The 27,500-nt window shown below is 26.8% G+C and overlaps 1 protein-coding gene across 3 annotated transcripts in view; it reads left to right on the top strand.

The window, feature by feature from the left end:
• The window catches only part of LOC100204131 (uncharacterized), a 107,756-nt gene that overhangs the window by 53,228 nt on the left and 27,028 nt on the right, over positions 1 to 27,500 (top strand). For all 3 annotated transcript variants that reach the window (XR_010637554.1, XM_065793140.1, XM_065793141.1), the window contains 7 exons: positions 3,754 to 3,905; positions 21,255 to 21,377; positions 21,495 to 21,542; positions 21,670 to 21,775; positions 21,896 to 22,102; positions 22,246 to 22,352; positions 22,430 to 22,521. Coding sequence is in view for 2 of the 3 variants with exons in the window: in XM_065793140.1 (XP_065649212.1) it covers positions 3,754 to 3,905; positions 21,255 to 21,377; positions 21,495 to 21,542; positions 21,670 to 21,775; positions 21,896 to 22,102; positions 22,246 to 22,352; positions 22,430 to 22,521 (835 nt within the window). In the remaining variant the exon portion in view is untranslated. The remainder of the gene's footprint in view (positions 1 to 3,753; positions 3,906 to 21,254; positions 21,378 to 21,494; positions 21,543 to 21,669; positions 21,776 to 21,895; positions 22,103 to 22,245; positions 22,353 to 22,429; positions 22,522 to 27,500) is intronic.

Genomic DNA, 27,500 nt, shown 5'->3' with positions numbered 1-27,500 from the left:
TTTTGCCATTATAACATTTTATTTAATTTTTAGGGTAGAATAGGGTATTATGAGCACCTTAAGCCAAAATTGGAATTTTTTTAAAATTAATTATGCTTAATCCAAAACTTTTTAAATAAACAATTTTTAGGGGTCACTACTTATGATCTACTTAGATATTCGGACACCCAAAATATTTTTCTTAAAAACACAGAGGTTTTAAAAAAGTAACCTAAGGCCTCATATTACCCAGGGTAATATGAGCACTTTAAATTAAGTTTAAAAGATAGTATTTATTAAGTATAAAAAATAACAACATAACAATTTGAACTAATTTGTGGAATATAATGAATCGTTATTAACAAAATTTATTATATAAATCATTAAAAAATCAAATTTTAAGCCATTTTTTATTGAAACAAAACTACTTTTTTTATGTAACAACAACAACAACAAAAACAATAAGATAGTCTGTTATTTTTTCAATTTTATTAACTCGAACCTTGAAAACGATAAAATTACAAATTTTTTGAATTTAACTAAAAGATATTTTGTATTGTTAAAATATTAAAAATTTTTGCTATGTTTTGCTTTTATTTAAAAAGCAATCAAAACAACTGCAATTTTAGGACTTTTAACTAGGTAATTTTAATTAAAAACACTGGGTAATTTGAGCACGTTCGTATTACACAAAAATGTTTTTTTTTAAATAAAGTCAAAACTATATGTTAAATATAAAACTTAATGTTTAATAACGAATGATGATATTTTGTGTAATGCGTAATGATAATATTTTAACAAAAAATTGAATAGCGTTTTAATTAGACGAGAGCTGCTATTTACTATATATAATTTTACGCAAATTATACTGATTCTTGTTATAACCATATTGTTGTCACAGTTCCATATAAAGTTGATTCAAAAATTATAAAGCAACTTTAGCTTCACTGTTTACATCTTAGAAGTTTTTGGGTATGCTCATAATAACCAAGGTGCTCATGTTACCCTAATCTACTCTATTTGTTTTATTTTTCTACCTGTATATGCTTAAAAGTTCTTTTTTTTTAATGGATGCGTTTAACATTTTTATTTAAGGTGAAGTGTGCAAAATTAACTGGCGCAAGCTTAATTAAACCAAATGAGAATAGTCATACTGGAAGAGAAATGAATAAATGTTGTGCTGACTCCGTATGTGAAAAATGTGTTGAAAACCTTAAACGGTGCAACTTTTTTTCTATTCTTAGTGGCGGTAGTCAAGCAAGAAAAACGGGTAAAGAAAAAGAACTGGTTTTAGTTCGAACGGAAAGAAAAACTATACCGATTTACATGGTCACAGAGTTGCTGGACATGTCACTCTTTGGTGGCAATGACTCAGTAACTAATGGTATAAACAGCATATTTTAATCAGATGCATCATTATTTAAAATAAGGTCTGAACATTATACTAACAAAGTGATATGTGCAACTGCAGATAGTACAAGTGTAAATGTACATAACGGTGTACTGACACAATTGCAGCAGAGTCGCCCATGGTTGATAAAAATCCATTGCATTAATCATAGGATTGAATTGGCAGTGAAAGAAGCATTTAAAGAAATCCCTGATTTTACAAAAATTGACGACTTTTATATCGCTAACTACTATCTATTAAGGAACTCTGGTAAATTAAAACCGGAAGTTGAAGCAGCCTTAAAATGCCTTGGTATAACAAGTGGACATAGGAGGAAAGGAGTTTGTAGAAAGTTTGTTGGACATAGGAGGAAAGGAGTTTGTAGTCTGTTAGAAACATGGCCAGCTTTTATTATGGCTTTATGTTGTATGTATATATATATATGGCTTTTAATTGGCCATATATATATATGGCTAAAATGGCCATATATATATATGGCTTTTAATTAAAATTATGCAAGCTAGCAGACAAATATTCAAACTGTTGCGAAAGTAAAGGGGTTATTAAAATCATTTAAGTGCCATTTTTTCCTTTGCAAAGTTGGTTTGTACCTAGACAGCTTAGATGTTATAGTTCCAGTTGCAAAAATATTTGAAACTAATGAATTATTGGCTTATAAAATTCCAACAGTTATAAATCGAACTCTATTGGAGATGACAAAATTCAAGCGATAGGAAAAAGATGAGTTTATTGAGAGTTTTATAAACTGTTACATGGTCACTGATAAAAATAATGTAGAAGGTTCATTTGCTAAGGCTGGCGATAAATGAAGGCACGTTAAAAATCATACGTATGTCAATGTAGTATTAGAAATGAATAGTTTTGTTTATGATGAATCAATTATGGAAGTTCGTCAAATTAAAAAAACGATTTTTTCAAAACTGTCTTTGTTATTGTCAAGTAGATTCTAAGACTACTCAAGAGAATTTATACTTTTTAGAAGTATGAAATTTATTGATCCAATACATTGGATATATGAAGACCCAGAATCGGGAGTGCCAGAAATCAACCTTCTTGGCAATTATTTTAAAACGCCATTAAAAAGCGTTGATTTTCAAAGAGACGTCGCATTAAAAGAATGGAAAAAAGTGAATTTGACTGTCACCCGATGCGCAGTTTGTGGAAAATTATTTTTCAAAAATATTATATTCAATTTAAAAATGTATGTTGCCTTGTTTCATTAATTATCAGTATATCTGGATCGAATTCACAAGTTGAAGGGACATTTAGCACTGTCACAAATATTTTATAAGATAAAAGACTCTTTGAGTCACAAAGCACTTGCTGATTGTGTTGTAATTCTTGGAAACCATAGTCTTTGGTTGGTTGAAGATTATAACGAAATTATTGAGAGTTCTCTCGCAAAATATATGCAAAAGCGTAGAAAATGTCTAACTACTACATCTAATCAAGAAATTCAGAAAAGTAGACTTTGATCAAATAATTGAAACAAGCGATACAGATGACACAGATAGTGATATTGATAGTGAAGATGATATTTTAACAGACACTCTTCGTGAAATAATTAACAGATAGAAAATATATATTGTATAATATTGTATATAAATGTATATAAATATATATATATATATATATATATATATATATATATATATATATATATATATATATAGATATAGATAATAAAATATTAATAAATAGATAATAAATATTAATAAATATTGTTTAATATTTTACTTTTTTTTTGCCATTCTGTCCTATACTATTTTTTTTTCTTTTACTAAAAATTGTAGACAAATTCTTAGGCTGCATCAAAAATTTGCGGAATACATATGTTTTGAACGTACAAAACTTGCTGTTAACAAATACAAATTACTGGTAAATTAAACAAACAAAATGTTAATTTTATAATTTTTTACTCCCTAACTTTTTAAAAATAAAAAATTGTTTTTTAGTCGCAAAGCAGAAATTAAAAACTAAGATATAATAATTTAAAAAAATCATATTTTAAATAATAAATTAAATTTTTAATGCATATATTAATGCTGAGAAAAAAAAAGTTTGTTAATTATTTAAAAAAATTAAATATTTCATTTAATTATTTAATAATAATTTAAAAAATTTAAAGAAAATAAACATTCCAATATAACATTTCTTTATTGTTTTTTGTTAATTGAGTTATTTTTTTTTATTGTCGCGTTTTGCGGAAGTTTATTATATTGCAGTAGTTTTGATGTCTTTAAAAAATAAAAAAATCTAAATACAAGGCCTGTATTAATATGTACTTGATTTTGTACTGTGTTTTGTGGTGTGTATTTATTTTCTTTTATATTTGTTCATTTTATTAATTTTTTTAATAATAGTATAATGTGGGGATTTATCTGTGACAAATTTGGAACAAAAGTTGCTTTGATACTTTCTGGAACTGGTCTTGTTGCATCTACCATTTTGTTTGGTTTTAGCATGAACTATACCTGGGCTGTTATTGCTAGATCTATTCAAGGATTGTGCTCAGGTATGTTTAATTTTAGAAGTTTTTATATGTAAATATGTTTGTGTCTAAAAAACTGTGTAGATTTTAATCAGATTATTTGAGTGTGAAAAAACTTGAGGTTGATATGAATTGTTGATATGATTTGTGATATAATTGTTGATTATTAAAAGTTTTCAACTATAAAAAAAAACAACTGAACCCACATTAAAAGTGTATGTTAAATTGTTGTTGTATTTTTGTATAACTTCAGATATAGACGTGTTTCTTGATTATGAAATTAGATAAGTCATCTTATAAGTTACACACATCCTTGAGTCTCATAGAGGACATAATATCAGTAAATTTTTTAATAAAGTGATGCAAACTTGTGAAATTCTGCATGAAAAGATTTATGTATTATTTTCTAATAATGCAGCTGTTTTATATGTCATTAGAGTCATCTTTGGAGGATAAACATCTACCATATGTCATACATCCATATTAATATCATATTAAGAAGAAGATATTCAGAAAACAAAGAGCAGCAAGTGGCAATTACTATTAATGCAAAAAGTTCTACCCAAAATCAATAATAACTTGCTGAGATACTTGAATGTATATTAAAATACTTTAAAAGTGCTATGAAAGGGATAAAGTCTATTGTAACATTTTCGAAGTGTCAAGTGATACTTTGTCAGACAAAGATGAAAATATAAATCATAATATTTTAAGGAAATTATATATAAAGAGTACCATCATTTTCATTTAATTTCTCAATTACAATAGGCAAAATAAAAATTGCTGATGCAGGAGCCAATGAAGTATTATATAACTCATTACTAGATTTTCAAATTAGACTCAAGTCCATGCCGCCTCTGATCCTGATAGTTATGATTCTCCATTTAAAACTAATAGTCAAATATAGCTTTATTCAGCAAGTTATTTAAAATGAGAATACCTTACAAAGTTCAAAAAACTCTGAAGGAAGGAGAAAAAAGAAAAACAATAAATTATAAATGTATATATGCAACTGCTTCCTGCATTATTTCCATTATATGTCTATAGGCAAGGAGAAACCCAAAAGTCTATAAATTGGCTATGGAATTTTAATAATAGCCTGATGATTTGAATGGTGTGATGAAATATCTTAAGCATTAAAATTAGTTTTATTTCAGTATTAGAATATATACTACATACCTAGGTATATCATTTATTAACTATTGGTAAGATAGTTAGAGAAGATAGAAAACTGTGTAGACTGTGTAAATAAAAAAGCTAATTATATTTTATTATTTTTATAGTTAAATATAAAAGCTTAAGGCTCTGCTTCAACAGAAAGTCTTTATTCTAAACTTCAGCTTGACAAAATCATGGTGTTTATACATCGCTGATTAAAACATGTTTATAATAATATTTTCTTTACATTGTTATTCCTAAGATATTGGGGCAATTCCATGTGAAATCATCAAATTTTTTTTGAAAATGAAACTTAAGTTTCAGATTTTGATGATTTTTAAACCATCTAAAGATTTTAGTAAATTATGAGCATCCTAAAAATTTTATTGTTTAATTTCACCAGTTTCTATGATATAGCTACTTCAACTTTGCCTTTAACCAACAAAAATCTGTCACTTTTAAAAATGGTTTTTTGTTTTCATTGGATTTCTTGCCCCAAAAGACTTATTTTGGGGCAAGGAATCAAATGAGGAATTTTAAAATATTTAAAAAAGTTAAATAACCTAAAATTTAAACATTTATCACAATTTTACTGGGGTGAGTGCAATCACAAAAACACCGATGTGGTTCGATTTTTTTTTTTTCTTGGAAGTTTTCCTGAATAGTTAAGTTATAGTTATTACAAAGAATTGGAGAGTGGTCTTTTCTAAAACAGAAATAAAAACATAGTCAAATCTACTTAAATTTATTGCTTAAAAAACAGGCATTATGATAAATCAAAAGGAAAAAAAAAGTGGCAACTTTACAGTTTTGTAATTAAAACCGTTTCGTCTATATCAAACTGTATCTATAGATGTTGTTGATTGCTGTTTCTGTTTTTTTTTGGAGTTTTGTTATTTAGAAGTGTTTATAACTTTGTAAAATTTTTCATTTATGATGTTCATTTATGATGTAAATCCTTAGCAACCTTTACCCCATGTACACATTGAATGAGTAATAGCTTTTTTAGGGATTATAAATAATATTGATAAAATGGAATCTTGTGGATTTGAAAAAGCTTTAAATGATGAATGTCACAAAATATGCTTTGTATCTTTTAACTAGGGTTAAAAGATTTTTGTAATCTAGAAAAGGATTTTCTAGATAATTATATTTGGAGGTCTGGCTTGCTTGAGACGACATCATATATAATGAGAAGTGATAAAGATTATTTGTTATCATCATGAGCAGGTTCTAGGATTGATATTTCTATAAAAGAATGATAAGTGTTGTGATATTTTAAAAAGACACTAAAAAAAGGTTTAAAGTAATATATATATATATATATATATATATATATATATATATATATATATATATATATATAATATATATATATATATATATATATATATATATATACATATATATATGTATATATATATATATATATATATATATATATATATATATATATATATATATATATATATATATATATATATGTATATATATATATATATATATGTATATATATATATATATATATATATGTATATATATATATTTATTGGTGATGTACCGATATCATTTTTTTGGCCGATACCAATGCCAATGGATGGGAAAAGGCCGATGCCGATTTCGATGAATTAACTATTAAAATTTTGAAATATAAAACCATGCAAGTTTAAATCGTATAATCTTTTTCAAGGAATCAGTACTGGTAAACAAATACTTGGACACAAATTAGAATCAAACCATTATTTTAAAAGATATTAGAAAAACTCAGTTAAAAAATATACATTTTTTGTTTTTTTTACTATGAAAAGTAAACTTTCAAAAAATAAACACAATTTTTGAGGAACCCTTTTCATTTCATTTTTAAAAAGAAAATGGTACTGTCATAAGCAGTTTACTTCTAAGAATTCTAAGTAGAGTTCTAAGTAGAATTCTAAGTAGAATTCTAAGTAGAATTCTAAGAATTCTAAGTAGAATTCTAAGAATTCTAAGTAGAATTCTAAGAATTCTAAGTAGAATTCTAAGAATTCTAAGTAGAATTCTAAGAATTCTAAGTAGAATTCTAAGAATTCTAAGTAGAATTCTAAGAATTCTAAGTAGAATTCTAAGAATTCTAAGTAGAATTCTAAGAATTCTAAGTAGAATTCTAAGAATTCTAAGTAGAATTCTAAGAATTCTAAGTAGAATTCTAAGAATTCTAAGTAGAATTCTAAGTAGAATTCTTTATTAATTTAATAGGAATTTCGATATCTAAACAACAATTATGTGTTGTTTAGATATCTAAACTATTTTTAGATAATTAAGTTGTTTTTATAATTATTTTATTTTGTGATGTTCTATCCACCATGTCCCTGGTAGTACCTCGCTAAACTTGTTTCTCGACGCAGCAGCCTTTATTGTCAAGGTTTGTGTTTCGGAGTTATAAAGTGGAGAGGGTTGTAACCAAATCTAAAGTAGCCTCCTCGATCTCAGTGGCCTTAGGGAGGTGAATTGAAATAAAACAAAAATAACAAATAAAAATATAGAAATATTGTAGCCTATACTTAAACACATATAGATAACAATCTTTAAATAGGTTACTTTTAAGTATAACAATAGAACAACACAAAATAAAATTATTCTAAAAATAACACAATGGTAGTAAAAGTATAAGTACATTCAGCTGTTAAATTAAAGCTTATAAACATCGTCTTAAGAATAAATAATATTGCCTGTAAGCAAAGTCAAAATAAAAATTTATTTAAAAAATTCTAAGTAATGCATAAAGTTTAGTTTATTTTTTATTTAATTATTATCATAATGCAGGATGAAAATAATAAAATGCCATCAGTTGGAAAATTGGAAAATGAGGCCAATGCCGATACCGATTGTGCAAAAAGTGTCCGATTAAGCCAATGCCGATTAATCGGTATATCACTAATATGTATATATGTATATATACATATATATATTTATTATATGTTATATATTGTTATTTTATATATAATATATATGTATATTATATATATTTATTATATATTATATATTTTTATATATATATATATTATATATATATATATATATATATTCGATCCCCACCACGTCCCTGGTAGTACCGCGCTCAACTTGTTTCTCCGCGCAGCGGCCTTGTTCGTCGAGGTTCGTGTTTCGGAGTTATAGAGTTGAGAGAGGGTTATAACCACTATTAAGTAGCCTCCTCATCTGTAGTGGCTTTCTTGGCCTTGAGGAGGTGAATAACAAATATATATATATATATATATATATATATATATATATATATATATATATATATATATATATATATATATATATATATATATATATATATATATATATATATATAAAAGGTTTTGTCTAACGCCAAAACCCGCTATTCTCAGGTCATGAAATCTTGTATCTCATCTCAAAAATTAGGCTCTCCTGACTTCTGGAGAATCTTTAATAATATCAATAATAAGGGCAAATCTATAATTCCACCTCTCTTGTATGGTTTAGACTTTGTCACCTCACCTAAAGACAAAGCCGAACTGTTTGCTAAAAACTTTTCATCAATATCATCTCTTGATTCCACTAATTGCGTTCTACCTGATATTGCCAACAAACAGGTTGATTCATTGCTTGACATTCATATCACTTCAGCATCTGTATCTAAAGTGATTTCCTGTCTAGACTCTTCTACAGCTTGTGGCCCAGACAACATACCTGTTATTGTCTTGCAGAAGTGTTCTCCGGAGCTATCGTCTATACTCTCAAAACTATTCAACAAGTGCTTATCAGAGTCTTGTTTTCCAGCCTGCTGGAAAGCCGCATCTGTTATCCCTATCTTCAAAAATTCTGGGGAGCGATCTGATTCGTCTAACTACCGTCCCATAAGTCTTCTTCCTATCATAAGCAAGGTTTTTGAATCTTTAATTAACAAACACTTAATTTCTCATCTTGAATCTAATAACTTACTTTCTGACCATCAATATGGATTTCGATCTTCTCGTTCTACAGCTGATTTGCTAACAGTAATAACTGACAGGTTTTATCATGCATTAGATGAAGGTGGAGAGGTTAAGGCCATCGCTCTTGACATTTCAAAAGCGTTTGATAAAGTTTGGCATGCTGGTCTTCTCCATAAGCTTTCTTCTTATGGTGTATCCGGCAACATCTTTAAGATCATTGAGTCCTTCCTTTCCAATCATAGCATAAAAGTTGTCCTCGATGGACAACACTCTTCTTCTTATTCTGTAACTTCAGGGGTTCCTCAAGGTTCTATCCTTGGCCCTATACTCTTTTTAATTTACATTAACGATCTTCCAGATATTCTCACATCTAAGGTGGCATTGTTTGCTGATGATACTACCATTTATTCTTGTCGTGATAAGAAACCAACACCCTCTGGTTGCTTGGAGGGGGCATTTGAGCTTGAAAAGGATCTCACTTCTGCTACAGCATGGGGCTCACAGTGGCTGGTGAACTTTAATTCAGATAAAACTCAATTTTTTTCAGCCAATCGTTATCGAAATAATTTAGATCTTCCTATATTTATGAACGGTGATGTACTCGATGAGTCACCTACTCTTCATCTTCTAGGATTAACTCTTACTTCCAATCTTTCTTGGAAACCATATATCAAATCGGTTGCAAAATTAGCATCTGCTAAGGTTGCATCTCTTTATCGAGCTCGCCACTTTCTTACTCTGGATTCTATTCTCTATCTCTATAAATCTCAAATCCGGCCTTGTATGGAATACTGTTGCCATATCTGCGGCGGATCTTCTAATGATGCCCTTTCTCTTTTAGACAAGGTGCAAAAACGCATTGTAAACATAGTTGGACCTGCTCTTGCAGCCAACCTTCAACCATTATCACATCGTCGTAATGTTGCTTCTCTTTCTCTTTTCTACTATAATGGGCACTGCTCTAAATACTATAATGGGCACTGCTCTAAAGTGCTAGCGTCTCTTGTGCCATCTACTAAAATTCATTCTCGTGTTACTCGTCATTCAATTAAGTGTCATCCTTTTTCTGTGACTGTTCCTAAGTGCTCCAAAAACGCTTATTCGTCTAGTTTTTTTCCTCGAACATCAGTTCTTTGGAATTCGCTTCCTTCATCTTGCTTTCCTGATTCATATAATTTGCAATCTTTTAAGTCGTCCGTCAATCGTTATCTTGCTCTACAATCTTCATCTTTTCTCTTACAGTAACTTCCAACTTTAATTAGTGGCTGCTTGCAGCCTTGTTGGAAGCGAAGATGTTTAAAATTAAAAAAATATATATATATATATATCTATATATATATATATATATATATATATATATATATATATATATATATATATATATTTATATATATATATATATATATGTATATATATATATAGTATATATGTTACTGTTATCCACATTAACCAGGAATTAGCTAAATGCTAATGTTTATAATATAATTTATTATTGCAACTCTGAGTTTTATGTGTTATCACAATCATCAGGCAAGTAGTAAAAGTTTAATTTTTCTACGATTTGTTTGGTGGACGTTATGGTTTATATTTTTATTTTAGATCGTTACGGGACGGAAATTGATTAGTAGTTCGGTTAATAATATTATTAATTTGTTTTTAGTAGGCTAATAATTGTGAAATAGTTATATGATTAATGTTGTTTAAAATATTTTTTATGAGTTAATTTTATTTTAAGAGTTAAGTTGTATTATTTGTGTATTAAAAAATAATAAAATAAAAATAAGAAAATAAGAATTAAAATTGATATAAAAATATACATAATATAATGAAATATATTACAAAAGCTGTGTATGTGATTAATTTATTAGTTAGCCTAGAGATATATGGAGCAGATTAGTATAGTTATTTCTATTTATAATTATTAGTCAGGTTTTTAGCGAGCTTTGTAATTTTTTAATAAGAATTTATTTTCGTGGCAGCACTTTGATATAATTATAAAAAAAAATTTCTTTAAGTTTTTAAACTTTTTTTAAAACTACAAGTTATGGAAGAAACATATATATAAAATAAATATATATATACATATACATATATATATATATATATATATATATATATAATATATATATATATATATATATATATATATATATATATATATATATATATATATATATATATCAGGCCTTGTTACGAGATTTCACTGCGTAGCGAAAACGCGTAACGCATTTCTAAGTAACTCAGCAATTATATTTTGCATCGTTAGAAGTTATATTGCGTCACTAGCGTCTTTTCAAGTACCTCATTGTAATTAAAGTTATTTTATTAACGCGTTAAAAATCATACAAACAGTTTGATTTTTTCTCACTTTAACAAAAGTTACAAATAAAATCTAAGTTCTTATTAAAAAAATCATTTTTATTATTTTTTTCAAATATGAACTAAATTTTATTTTGAAAAAAATATTTTTTTCATAAACCTTAAATATTTGTTTATTTTCTTATGATTTTATATTTGGTTTTTGATTATTTTATTAACTGTTAATACATTTTTTCTTATTTAATTTGTGAACTCTTTTTAATAATGTTTTTAAACAATAAAGTTTTTTTTTGTTATTTATCAGTTACCGATAACATATTCGTGATCATAATTTATTTTCATAAATTAAATGAACGTCATTAAAACTTTATGTTATTGAATTAACAATAAACAAAATATCTTATTAATAAAATATTTACATCAAAATAAATCGTGCATTTTTTAAACTGATTATGACTAAAAATAATTTTTATATTTAAAAGGAATTTATATATTTAATTCCTTAAGATAAAACTTAAAACACTTTTTTTTTTTAACTAATTTTAAATAACAAAAAAAAAATTATGAAACAAACTGTTTCTTTAACAAAAAAATCTATTATTTTACAATTGCGGTTAAATGCTTTTACTTACGACTTTATTTCTTCTGAATAAACGTCACGTTAACGGTAATCAAAAGATAATTTAAATATTCTAAAAGATATAAGGTTTTGCGTAGCGCAAAACTGCTGAACGCGTAGGCAAATCGCCTTTTCGCAAGCAAAATGCGAGCTGCGTAACGCTTCTTAACAAGGCCTGATATATAGTCTTGGATGGTAGTCAAAAAGTTTCTTCCATAAATCGTAGTTTTAAAGAGAGCCCCATAAACCAGAATAGAAAAAGTTGAAAAACTTGAATAAAATTTTTTTTTTTCTTAAATGATATATTGCATGCCAAACCAAACCCTCAGTCGATGTAGTGGCATTTCCTTGTAGCAGCAGGCTAAAAGATAGTTGATGTAGCAACAGTCCCTTGTAGCAGCAGGCCAAAAGATTGTTTATGAAGCAGTACTTCCTTGTAGCAGCAGGGGTTAAGATAGTCGATGTAGCAACACTCCGCCCATGTTTTAAAAATATATATTAATAAAACAAAAACACCATTATTTAAAAAAAATTATTATTGAGGTTTTATAAAAAACGATAAATCTTAATGAACTTCCACATTAATTTAATTGTTTTAACTTTTCGATGACAATAAATTGAAGCTTAATTGTCAAAGTCGCAAAATTGTTGTTAAAAGAGACTTTTTACCATAAAAGTCTCTTTTGGCAACAAGATATATATATATATATATATATATATATATATATATATATATATATATATATATATATATATATATATATATATATATATATATATATATATATATATATATATATATATATATAGAACCCTTAGATGTTGTCCGAAAGTTTTTTCCATATTTTGTTGACAAAAAGTAAAAATTAAAATGCAGGACCGGAATTTTTTTTTTTATTAATTGATAGACTGCCTGCCCCAACCAAACCCTCAGTCGATGTAGCAGCACTCCGTTGCGAATCAGGCTATTTGTCAGTCGATATAGCAGCACTCCCTTGCGAGTCAGGCTATTTGTCAGTCGATGTAGCAGCACTCCCTTGCGAGTCAGGCTATTTGTCAGTCGATGTAGCAGCACTCCCTTGCGAGTCAGGCTATAAGATAGTCGATGTAGCAACACTCCGCGCATGATTTACAGTAAAAAAAATAAAAATAAAAACATTTTATTAAAAAAAATAAAAATAAAAACATTTTATTAAAAAAAATAAAAATAAAAACATTGTTTATATTGTTAAAAACATTCAGAATGTTTTAAAAACATTCAGAATGTTTTAAAAACATTTAGAATGTTTTTAAAAACATTCTGGTCAATTAAATTTGCGTTTTTGTGGTTTTTTTATATAACAATTAATTTGTAATTAAATTAATGGTTTTGACTTTCGTCCAACACGAAAATGTTGGACGAAAGTCAAAAGTAATTAAAAGTGACGTATGTGTTGGCGTAAGAATCACTTTTTTCCTTCCGCTCTTCCCAAAGACAACAAACTATAGATCTATATATATATATATATATATATATGTGTATATATACATATATATATATATATATATATATATATATATATAAACTAGTAGAAAATCACTTAACAAAAATTTTTATCATTTTACACTGTGTTTCATCAATAAAGACTCGTCAGAAAATAATTGCTCTGTTCTTTTAATAACATTAAGCACTCTATTTTGTAAAATACATTTTAAAGTTGTTTAAATATATATATATATATATATATATATATATATATATATATATATATATATATATATATATATATATATATGTATATATATATATATATGCGTGCATAGTCTAATATTCAAGTTTAGATTTTATTTAAAATCAAACAACCATATCTCTTGAAATGGCTTGTAACCTTGAATCCAATCATCTATACAGTAAACCAGAATAGAAATTTTGAATCCAATCATCTATACAGTAAACCAGAATAGAAATTTTTTCTATACATTTCTATACATCTATACAGTAAACCAGAATAGAAATATGAATCCTATCATCTATACAGTAAACCAGAATAGAAATTTTTTCGCTCATGTATTCAGTTTCTGTCAAATTGAGATAATGAAATGGAGTTTCTGATAATGAAATTGAGTGTGAAATTGATAGTGATGTATCATTTGTTAAAGGTAAATCTTGTAATAAGCAACAGTTAGACAACTCTTTAATATCAATTGGAGTCTCTCCAATGGAGTTCATGGAGTCGCAAAGCATCAATTAGTTGTAACAGCAAATAGAAAATTAGCCAAAGCCTACACAATAATGGAAGAAGTAGTAACAACTGCTTATGGAGTAAATATAGATAACTTTAGTTTAGCCTTAACTTTTTCCATTCAACAAGGCTACACTAAAAAAAGCAAATGATCTTGATCATTTGACAATTTTAATGAAAGAAAAACTTTAGTTTGAATCATTTAAAAAAAAAATTCAAATATTGACACGTACACCTGAATCTTGGCATAGAAAATATGCTTCAGAATATTTTGAAGTTTCTGAACATCTTACATGACGTGCTAGGAAACTTTAAAGTGAAAATGTGATTCTTCCTATACCTGATTAACAAATAGGCCAAGAAATACCTGACTTTCTTACAGCCTTGGTTTAAGATTTTTTTCAACAAGATGAATATTCTAGAAATCTGCCTGGTAAAAAAGATTGTGGTAAGGATAAATGTGATCCTTTACAACAAAAAAGATTATTGTTGTGCAACCTTCATGAACTTTAAATTGATTTTCAAAGTAAATACCTTAATTTTAAAATAGAATTTTAAAAGTTTTGTAGTTTGCGTCCAAAATGGTGTATTGGTGTGGGCCCAAAGGGTACACTGTGTATGTGTTTGTATTCACCATCAAAACTCATTGCTTATAAATGCTGTCCAATGAAATGTTACATACAAAGATTTAATGTCAAAATTAGTATGTGATACAAACAATAACGAATGCATGGTTCATAGATGTGCCAAATGTCTATGTTATGATCACTTAAAGGTATTTTTAGATGAAGAATTAAGTGAGATTGATAAAGAAAAAGAAATTTAATTTTTCCAATTTAATCAATCAGAAGGTACTGAAAGATCACAAATAATTACTCAGACATCTAACTTATTTGAATACATACAAAGTTGTTTCTCACATTAATCAACTAACATATATTGCTAAATAAACATTCATATATTGCTAAATACTAAACGCACTACTTGAAAGAGCTAAAAAATAGTTTAGGTTACAATGAATGTATTATACTGGTAGATTTTGCAGAGAATTATCAGTTTGTTATACAGGATGAAATACAAAGTTACCATTGGAATAAACAACAGTGTACACTACATCCAGTTGCTGTATATTTGAAGGAAATTTTTTAAAACAAATATTCAGCATAAATTTTTAAGTGATGACAATGATCATGATACATACTTTGTGTATGATTTTCGAAAGAAAATTGTAGTGAACATTAAAGAATATCTAGTGGGTATCAATAAAATTTATTATTTTTCTGATGGATGTTCTGCTCATTATAAAAACTATAAAAACTTTATAAATCTATGCCATCATAAAGAAGATTTTGAGATTACAGCTGAATGGGTATTTTCTGCAACCATCCATGGAAAATCTACTTGTGATGGCATAGGTGTTACCATTAAAAGAACATCAGCAAAAGCAAGTTTACAAAGACCATTGGAAGACTAAATATTGACATTTAATGATATGCTTAAGTTTTGCATCACCAATATAAACACAATCATATTTTATAAAATTACCAAAGAAAAAGTTAAAGCAAGGCAACAGCAAGGAGCAATTTGAAACAGGTAAAAATGTTCCAGGTACTAGGAGTTATTATCATTACATACCCATTTCAAATTTTGAAATTAGTTTTAAAAGAACAAGAGAGCATTAATGTGTTGACAGATTTATACTGTCAAAAGCAGCAATGTCTGATGTTGTAATTGTACCAAATCTAAATGGTTTTGTTGAATGCAAGAACAATTCCTTTTGGGTAGGCATGGTTACAGAGATAAATATTACTACAAATGATATTCAAATTAAAAACCTCACGGTCCTTCTCAAAACTTCACTTGACCACAGAGAGATGATATCTGTTGGGTATAATTAAGGAGTTTGATTGCAGTTATCCATGTCCCAACAACAAAATCAGTGCAAACATATAACAATAATGTAAATGATTGTAACACTAATAACTAATAAATTTTAGTTTTTCAAATTTTTAATTTTAAAATTTTTCATATTACTTTTGTTTCTTTCCAAGTGCTCTATTTGTCTTGGAGTCTTAGTTTGTTTTTAAGTTTATTTGTCTTAGTTTAATAAATATGAAACTAATGTTTTATAATTAATAAATTTAAGTATAATTGAAGATGATTTTATTTCTGTTTTAAGGCCGCAATCTTATTCTTTGTAATCAATTTAACTATTTAATACAACTTTATTAAACTTAATTAAATAAACTTAACTAAATAAAATTAAACTTAATTAAATAAGCTATTTAATACAACTTCTGAAAAAACAATTAAATTTGCGATATGCATCTGCATTGGGATTTTAAATATTTTAAATTGTTTTATTGGATTTCTTGCCCCAAAATATGTAATGTAACAAATTTTTAGCTTTCCAACACACATCTAATAGAAACTAGTACCAAAACCATTTTTTTAAATGGCAGATTTTTGTTGGTTGAAGGCAAACTTAAAATAGCTGTATCTTAGGTACCTGTTGAAATTAGACAATAAAATTTTTAGTATGTTCATAATTTATTAAAATCCTTAGGTTGTTTAAAAATCAGTAAAATCTAAGACCTAAAGTTGCATGCCCTGGATTTTTTCACATGGAATTGACCATTGTGGGTTTTCTTATTTGACAAGTTTAACAAAATAAAGTAAGCAATTTTAAAAGGTTACATATAAAATTAAATATTACATATAAAATAATACAAACTTTAATAAGGTTGTATATTTCAGATATTATAAATATTTTATCATACAATACTAGTTGCGATACTACCAGTAGTACTAGTATTTGCTCATATAATGTCATTTGGTATTATTGGTATTTGTTCTCTGAATACTGGTGTTATTACTAGACTTTTTATACAATATTTTTTTATAATTGCTTTGTTTTTTTACTTTTAGTTATATGTTTGTATACTAATTTATGTGTTATCTTAAATAAATTTAATTTAAATTTTAAAAATTTGTATAACTGTTCAATTTTCCTCCTAACGTGGAATTATTTGAACTGAAAGCCCTCAAAGTGTCTTTAGATGTATATCTAATATTGTGTCTTTAGATGTATATGAATATTTACCCATATTACTATGATGAGGAAAGATGATATTTAGCATTTTTGGAAATTGTATTTAATAAAGAGATAGACCCCATAAAGATTATAGAAAAAGTATTAGTGATAATAATAATCAAAAAATAGCATGGCAGTATTTCAAGTATGACAAAAAATATGGTGTTTGTAACTTGAGTGTGGGAAACAAATAAAGCAGCTGGCGGCAGCATGAGTGGACTTCAAACACATTTGCGAAGTGTTCACTAAATAAATATATTAAATTGAGGCGCTAACAGAGGTAAAAGATCCAAAATACCTGTAACAAATTTTATGAAAGACAAAATAAATATAAATCAACTTACATTATATTTTAATAAGAAAATCTATCAATTAATTTTTGCAATTGTTTCTTGCATGGTTGCTAATGATGGCTTATCATACGCAAAATTCAGTTTGTCATATAATCTTTGCAGCATACTACAAGCTAAAGGTTTAAAAATATTCATAAATCTCCAGTATATATAAAAAAGGTGGAGAAAAATATAAACAAATAAATGGCTGATGACTTGCAGTTTTTAAAAATACAAGGTATGAAATTCAGTTTAACATTAGACAAGTGGATATCACTGAGGAATTGATGATATATAAGTGTTAACGTTTTATGCGAATGGTAAGTTTTATAATCTTGGCCTTATCCAAGTACACATAAAAATGCCTTTAAATAAATGTTTGGAAATTTGAGTCTAAATTGGCCTTTTTAATCTTGAATTAAAAGGCTGTGTTGCCAGAACTACTGATGAAGCTGCAGTAATGAAACAATTTGGACAACTTTTACAGTTTTAACATCAATTATGTATAGCACACATTATTTAGCAAGCTGTGCTTCAAGTTTATACAAAAAAAAGTGTTCTAATAGGGAGCAATTAAATGATAATGACCCAATAACAAATATAGATGAAATTTGTTCTGATTCGGATGAGGAAACTAAACCTGATATAGGAAAAAATGTTACAATTGATATATCATCTGAAATTTATATTGAAAATATAGATATTCATTCTTTGAAAGAAAAAATCAGTAAAGTTGTGAAAATGTTCAAAAAATCTCCCACTAAAAATGATTCTGTTTTACAAAAACATGGAAAAACATGTTTGAAAAAGCAATGTCATTAGTTTTAGGTTCTAAAATCAGTTGGAACAGTTTCTTAGATATGCTTTTGCAATTTTACAAGTTGTGCGGTTGTGTCTGAAAAAGCTTGATCGATTTGGAAGAAGCCTTTAACTTCTGTTCTGCAAAAAAAATTTATTATCTGGCATTTTTGGTCCATTTCAACTAATCAAAGTGCCAATTGAAACATGCTTTAAGTAGCTGACTAATTTTCTTGTTCAACAGTGTAAGTTTTATAGAGTATAATAATTTTGACATCCACCCTCCTTTAAGCAAATGGCCTGATCTATTAAATCCAGAGAAAACGACATTTTGCCCTTTATTTAGATACAACAATGTTAATTGAAAGAGTTCTCTATAATTACATCTGTTGAAATTTTGACTCATTGCTTCTTGGAAAATTGTAAATGAGATCTTTTTATCAAAGACTGAATTTAGAGGGATGTCAAAGTCTTTAATATTTTGGCAAATTAGATGCTAAAAGTTTTTATAATCTAAAAACCAAACAATACAGTCACTGTTTTATAGCTTATAATACTGGTGTTAGTTTAGTTTTAAATATTACATAGTAATAATGTATTTTACTAAATGCAAATGAATTACATTACTATAATTCAAATACCACACTCCTGTCAAAAATCAATAAAACCTCTTCGAGCTGACCCAGAGAAATGGGATATTGGATTTTGAAAAGCCTACGATATTAGAATCATAAAAATGTAAAAATTGAAACCATAACATTATATCCAAAAAAGTTTTACAACATTTAATTTTATTACTATAAACAGCAATGAAGGAAATGACAGCATTAAAAAATTTGGCATATCTACAGTACAAATAAATAACTTCAATTCACTAACAAAATTTCTACAGCATCTATGATTAAGTTATAGCATAAAATTCTTTTAAATATTTTTAAATTTGGCAAAAGGCTGTGTAGCAAAGCAATTTTTTCACAATTCATTGATAAAGTCTTTTAAACAATTTACAGGAAAGGGCTCAATTTTATGTTAAACAAATTTTGTAAACAACACTATTTTTATTGGTATTCAAAACAATACCTACCCAAGCAATATCTCATGAAGAAAATGGCAAAACTGTTTGTTTTCTTTGTATGAACAAAGTTAACAGAGAGGTAGACCTTTTATAATTGAAAAAGTGAAGACAGTGCTTGGAAGTGAAGACAGTGCTAGCACATTAATTTTTAAGACTCAGGAGTTCCTAAAGGAATTTGTGATGGATTTTGTTCAGCAATGAGGAGAAAAGATGAAGGCAAGGACATAAATATTCCACCTCCATTCAATTTTGAAGGAATTCATCAAAAGGGAAAAAAAATTTTATGTTACAATACAAGTATTTTTTATAAAAAAATTCAGTTTATAAATTCAAACTAATATTTTTTACAAAAACGTGCTTAAAACTTTTTAATTCTAGCGTGGCTTGCAGTTGAATGTGCATTTTCAAATAGCTGTTTTAGCATAGTTTTAATAGGATTTACTACGCTGATATAAGTACTTTAGTGAAAAATAAACAAAAAGCTCATTTTCAACAAATAAAGATTTACTAGATCGGCAATTTTTAAAGCCTGTTTACACTGAAAGTTTTTGTTTTTATCAGACTGGAAGAATTATTTTCTAATTTTTAAGGCTTATTTTCACTGATTTTTTTTTTTTAGTTTTGAGATGTTTTGAGTTTAAGTTTTCGCTGACAAGTAAAAATAATTAAACAAGGGTGGGGGTGGGGGTGGGGGGAAAGGATAGCTTTTAGCGTGAAATATCTTAGGTCTTTTTATTTAGTTAATGTTTTAATTTTTATATGCTTTCTAAAAAAAACAAAATCAATTTTTAATTGAACTGTTCAATTGTTTATATTTTTTTTTTAATGTCTTTTCATATTTTCTGTAAGAATAATGTAAGGGTAGATGAACATTAATTAATTTAATTCTCCAATTCATATTCCAGTAGACTAACAGTGGTTGTTACGCTTAACTTAAGACAAATTACGTTTTTCAATCTTAAAAAAATAACACAAGAATAATTAGAAATAATAATAAATAACAATAATAACTTTCCATTTAATAAAAATTGAAATCATTACTTTGTTTCATTTTTGGAATGTCCTTGATTGCGAACATTCTAAACAACAGAATCGTTTTAAATTTGAGTTAAAATAATAAATAGTTGATAAAAACCTATACTATAAACAAAAACTAATTTTAAAATTTACTCTATTAATATTTATTTTTATTATAAACGATGTGTGGAATATTACAAATAATAAACCAAATAAATCTTACTTGATATTTTTGCAAGATTAAAAATACTCTGCGGTTCCAATTTTCTTATAATGGTTTTCTAATTTTCTATTCTTATTTTATTTGCGCATTTTTGTATTCACAATGAGTTTCCACGAGCACATTCCATTATTGAAATTAGTGACTATTAACGACTTCAAACTGCTCATTCATTACGTTAGTGCAAAAGAGAACGACATAGTGCTTTTTATATTTTATATCAGTGCTTTGATAACAGAATATCTTTAATAAAAAATCTTTGTTAAATATTTTATGAAAATAAAAAAGTAATCCCGAACTATTGGAGGAGCATTATTTTATATGGTCGCCTAGAACGTTTGAAAATACCTTTTCGGGGCGCATTTTACGAGCAGAGCGCGTAAAATGCGCCCGTTCACAAGATCGCGCTCGCTTCATCACAAGCCCTGTATATATATATATATATATATATATATATATATATATATATTTATATATATATATATATATATATATATATATATATATATATATATATATATATATATATATGTTTTATTTTGCTATTTTCAAAGTTTTATATAATTTTTTTGTAGGCATGACAGTAATATCTAAAGCAATTGTGTTTGATGTTTCTGATGATACAAACATTGCTGTTGCTTTCAGTATATTATTTTCTGGATCTAATATCGGATTAATTTTGGGACCTAGTATTGCAGGTAGTTTTGCTGTGTATAATTTTAGTTTTGGATTTACAATCATCATTGCTAATCACTGTTATTTTTTTGTCATCATCATAAAAATTATAAAAAGACTTTTTAATAACACTTTTTCAGGTTATCTGGTGTTTCCTGTTGCTAAATACCCAAATGTTTTCAGTCAAGGTAGCAGTTATTTTATCATTCTATCAACATTGATTTCATATTTGTTTTTTTATTATCTTCTGATTATTTGAAACATGTCTTTTATTTTTATTTTTTATTCAATATATATATATTTTTTCTTCTGTAGGATCATTCTTTGACGTTTTTAAGATTGTGATACCTAACCTTCTATTTGCTAGTGCAGTGTTAATTTCACTTTTAGTGACAGTTTTTCTTCTGCCAAAGAAAAAAACGTAACCATTTATTTCTTGATTTAAAATAAATAACTTTATTACATCCAAAATATTTATAATAGTCGTCATCAGAATAAAGTTTAGTTTTGAAATAAATCTAATACTAAATATTTGTATTAGAAATTTAGAGGAACAGGAGGTCGTAGTTGAAAATGCTTGTTTTCAAAATTCATTAATGGATTCAAATGTTTACTTAAACTGTTCTATCAATACTGGCTCAGTTCAAACAATTGTGACAGAAAAATCAGGATTGCTCGATTCAAAGAAGCAAACAGTTTTAAGGCATTTTTTTCGGTTTAAGAATACAAAATTTGGAAAACTTCTAGGGTTAGTTTTCTAATTTTTACATAATTTTTACATTAATGTAATTTACAATAAATTATACAAAATCTAAAAAAACAGTCTGAAAGAACTTACCATTAAAAAAATTAAGTTTTTATTTTAAAGTTTTATTTAATTTTTAAATAAAGGAACAGATATTATTTACTCCTGATATTAATCCACTGTGCATACTCTGTGCTGATTGTGGGTCACAATGAGTTATTTCCTGTGTTTGCGGCTACTCTACCACAATATTGTAAGAAAGATTATAATTGAACTTAAATTTTTCACCAATATGGACATCACCAATATAGATGTATTTATTTTAAATAGGTGGACTTGGTATGACAACATCAGATATTGGATCACTTTTTTTAATAGTTTCATTTTTACTGTTCATATCTCAAATGACTATATTAAATAAGGTTTGTATAATTACAATAATTTTAATATAGATAAATATATATGTAAATACATATATATATATATATATATATATATATATATATATATATATATATATATATATATATATATATATTTATATATATATATATATATACATATATATATATATATATATATATATATATATATATATATATATATATATATATATATATGTATATGTATATATACAATGTATATATGTATATATACAATGTATATGTATATATACACATATATACACATACAAATACACACATATATATATACATGCAAATACACACATATATATATGCATACAAATACACACATATTTATATACATTCAAATACACACACCTATATATACATATAAAGGATGAGAGCAAGAGTGAGAGAGAGAGCTATCAGCAATGTAACTTTAAGTTTACGTCAGGTTGCCCTTCGGAAAACTGAAACATTGATAATCTCTTACTTGAATTGTCTACTATAATTCTTGATAATTCTGGAGAATTTTTATTTTGTTTGAACATTTTCCACACTCAATAAACTATTTAAATCTGGATTATTTGAATTATACTAGTATAATACAATACTAAAAGTAATGTTAGTTACTGAGACATCAGAAGTTGACTATATCTTTTAGAAAAGGTCATCAAAAAATTTTTAGTTATAGTAGCCCTCTGCTGCTTTTTGTCCAAATTATAAAAGCCCTTTTTATTTTCCTATTTTCAATTTGTTTCCATTTTAAGTTGATTATTGAGGTTTGAAGTTGTATAAAGTTGGGTAATTAATTACTAATAACTAATTACAGAACTTTTCATGTGCTAGTTAGAATAACTACTTTTTGCACAGCCTCATGGAATTTGAAAAAATTTACCTCTAAAAATAATTTTGCCATGCAATGTCATGTTTAAATATCTAGATATTGAAATGTTGCTTAAAGAAGTCAAGTTTTACTATAATATGACTGATTTGCCCAAGTAAACATTTTGTTTCAATTATTACTTAAGTTTCATAGTGAAAATCAGCAAAAAAGACATGATGACATTAGTAAACAGTGTACCAAGGGGATAAGAACATTCAAGTCCAATTTTAAATTGCGTATACATGTAATTTTAATTTAGGAAGCTTTTTATTTACATAAATCTGTTATATACTTTGGTTGCAAAGAGAAATAATATTGTGTTTAAGCAAGTTAAAAGCTTTATAAAGATTTTACTAAATTAATAATAACAAAAATTATTGTTAATTACTTTCTATATATATTAGTAATTTACCAATTAATTTGTATTAGTTGTAGCTTAACTGGCTACTTTTTGTACAATTGATATCAGAATCTGCCTTTTTTTACCGATTTTCTAACTGTTTGCTTTTTATAATAAATTTGATTCCTGCATTAAATAGTTTGCATTAAATCAATTAAAAATTGATTTCTGCATTAAATAGTGCATTAAATGCATTAGGTGCATTAAAAATCCTGCATTAAATGTTAAATAAACTAAAGTCTCTCTATATATAATATAAATTGACTTTTTATTTTTTTAGACAAAATTATACAGTTAAATATATTTTTGAAACAAACTTATACAATTAAATATATTTTTAATAACAAATTTGTTTCCAAAAAGGCTGCAATCAATATTATGTAAGTTGGTAGTTAACAAAAAGATGCAACAATATGACGAATAGGACAGAAGCATAAGCTTGGGAGCTAAAGCAGGTCCTACTGCATTTACATTGTCTTTTTGGGTTATATCTAAAGGAGAATGAGCATAATTAGAAGAAACAGTCCAAATATGACAACAGTATTCCATACAAAAATGAATTAAAACTGTAGAAAAGAATGAGAAGTAAGAAAATGGAGCACTGTTTTAGAAGAGAAATTACATTATATAGTTGAACATCTACAGGAACATATTGACCGTCAAATAAAAGGAATCAGGCCTACAAATTATGTTGATTTATTAATAAAAATTGATTTTATTAATCAATGCTAATTTAATAATAAAATCAAGGAAATATGGGACTCAATTCCCATTGACGTTTGCATTAGTTTAGTTGACTCTATGCCTCGTAAATGTCAGGCCATTCTTGATTGTAAAGGATATCTTACAAAATACTAATTATTGTAAAATATTGTTGAAGAGTTTGTACAATATTAAAAAAAAATACTTTGTTTGCAAATTTTTAAATTTATTAAAAATTGTTGATTTGTATACCAATTTTAAAATGATAGTTAGATAATCATTATTTGTTCAAAACTTAATTGTTACAATATGTTGGCTTTAGTGAAGTATGTGCTAAAATATTAGCAAAGTTGCAATTTTTTTTGACTGTCCACAAATTTACATTTATATATATATATATATATATATATATATATATATATATATATATATATATATATATATATATATATATATATACATATATATATACATATATATATACATATATATATACATATATACATATATATATATATACATATATACATATATATATACATATATATATACATATATATATATATATACATATATATATATATATATATATATATATGTATATTTATATATATATATATATATGTATATTTATATATATATGTATATTTATATATATATATATATATGTATATTTATATATATATGTATATTTATATATATGTATTAGAGGTGTGCCGAAAGCAGTCCCCGATTTCGCGTACCTGGCACCACGTCTAATCAAAAAAGTTGGAACAAAAGCTTGTGAAATCTCTAGTACTGAATTACTTTCACAAAATAATGCTGATTAATTTATTCTATTTAAGTTTGCTTAAGTATATAAAGTTTCTTTTTAATAAACAACTACATTTACACTCGTGGTTATAAACTCACAATATGCAAACTAAAGTGTAAACATGATGTCCATGAATACTCTTTCCCTATCCGGGTTGTCAAGATTTTGAAAAATTTGCCGTCTCATGTCGTTAGTTCCAAAATCACCAAGAGCTTCAAAATTAAAATTAACTCTATCAACTTTGAAAAATACTGTTAATGGTAACTAATTTTTGTTTTATAATTGTGGTATTATATACGATATATATTTTTTTGTAATTCATTGCTAAATAATCGCTAATATGCGCTAATTAATCAAAAGTTATGTAGCGGAAAAGAAAAGAATAAGAAAGGCACAGAATTGCAACAACAAAAAAGGTAGGGTAGGCCCTAGGCCCTCTCGGCTGTAGTGTGAATAAAATAAGATAAATTAAAAAAGAATTTAGAAAACACTTATTTGCTGTCTTATTTTAATTGTTTAATTAATTTTATATTTGAACAAACAATAAGTATTCAAAAGTTTAATTTATAAAAATTCTCTTGTAAAAAAATTCTCTCACACAATAAAAAGAAGCTTTTTAAATATCTGTATAAATCAGTTTCCTTTTTGCAGTATATTATAATTAATTTTCTAAAATGTACTTTAAAAAATATTTTAGGTGAGACAGATCTATATTGAGTAAATAGGGCTTGTGGTTATCGACTCCATAGCACTCTTAGACTTATATCGAGAAGTTTCTTTGTTGAGGTTTAAACTAAAAGCAATCTTGTTGTTAATATTTGGACAATTAATGCAATCTTAAAGCAATCTTGTTGTTAATATTGGGACATTTAATGTACCACTTAAACAGGTAGTTACACCATTCAAGGTTTATGTTTATTAAAAATTTCTTTCAAAATAATCGGTGCCGGGTACTGCAACAAAATGGCTGATTCTGGGTACCCGGTAAAACAGCCGAATTACCAAGTCCCTGTGTCAGAATGTGAAGATGGCGAGCTTCAAGTAAAACAACAAAGTTTGTTTTTGTAGGTAAACATTTATTATTTTGTTTTACTTAAAAAAATTCTGCCCAAACATTTTTTTTTATCATTCTTTTTAATATAAAACACAACTTGTCTCGGCACTTTGAGATCCCTTTAACTTATTAACAACTTATCAACAATATTAGCACACTTCATTATAATCGTCCATTTCTCACTAAAAAAGCTGCAAAAACAATTGCCTGTGGAATCGTAAACTCTCGACTTGATTACTGTAACAGTCTTCTATCTGGAACTTACCATATTACCATATTAGGGGACTTCATTATATTTGTCCATTTCTTACCAAAAGTGCTGCAAATATAGTTGCCTGTGGAATTGTGGAACTCTTCCTATAAAACAAACCAACTGTATGTTTTTTGATCCAAGCCACTGCTTCACAGACTTCGCAGTGTGGCATTGTGCTAAATCATGCTGAAAAATTGTGCACTGATGAATAATCATGAAATTGATTGGAGATTCATCCAAAACGTTGAGGTACTTTTTTGCATTCATAGTTTCTCCTTTGGGCAAAAAGTATAAATATCCGAGGCCATGAGCAGAAAAACAACCCCACACCATTACAGAAGGTGAATGCTTCACAGTTTTGCATGTGTATTTAGGATTGGTAAGATTAGAACTAGTAGGTCGACGAACAAAAAGCTTGACATCAGAGAACTGATGAAACATGGACTCATCACTGAACATCACCTGTTTCCACTGTTCTTCTGTCCAATCTTGATGCTTCTTGCAGAACTCAATGCGCTTTTTTCTCATCTTTTCAGTTACTAATGGCTTCTTAAATAGCCTTTGTGCAGGTAAGTTTAATTCCGCAAAAAGTCTGTGACAAATTGTGTGCTTTGAGACATTAGAAAGTGTTGTTATGCTTTTCTTTATTAAAGGATTCATCTTGACCATTGTTACCATCCTAAGGTCAGTACGCTGTGAAGTGACTCTAGGACGTCCAGACCTCTTTTTAGGAGACAGGGGAATAAACTGCTGTACAACATGCCAAATTATAGTGCGTTTAACCATGTAAATTGTTGCAATATCTGCATGAGACATACCACTTTTAGCAAGACGTTGAATGCATGCTTTTTCTTCTTTACTAAGCTGCGGAATCTTAGCCATGATTTT

Source organism: Hydra vulgaris, chromosome 03 (genome assembly GCF_038396675.1).
Source record: "Hydra vulgaris chromosome 03, alternate assembly HydraT2T_AEP".
Taxonomy (NCBI): Eukaryota; Metazoa; Cnidaria; class Hydrozoa; order Anthoathecata; family Hydridae; genus Hydra; species Hydra vulgaris.
Note: the sequence above shows the minus strand (reverse complement) of the source record. Positions and strands in the feature narration are given on the sequence as shown.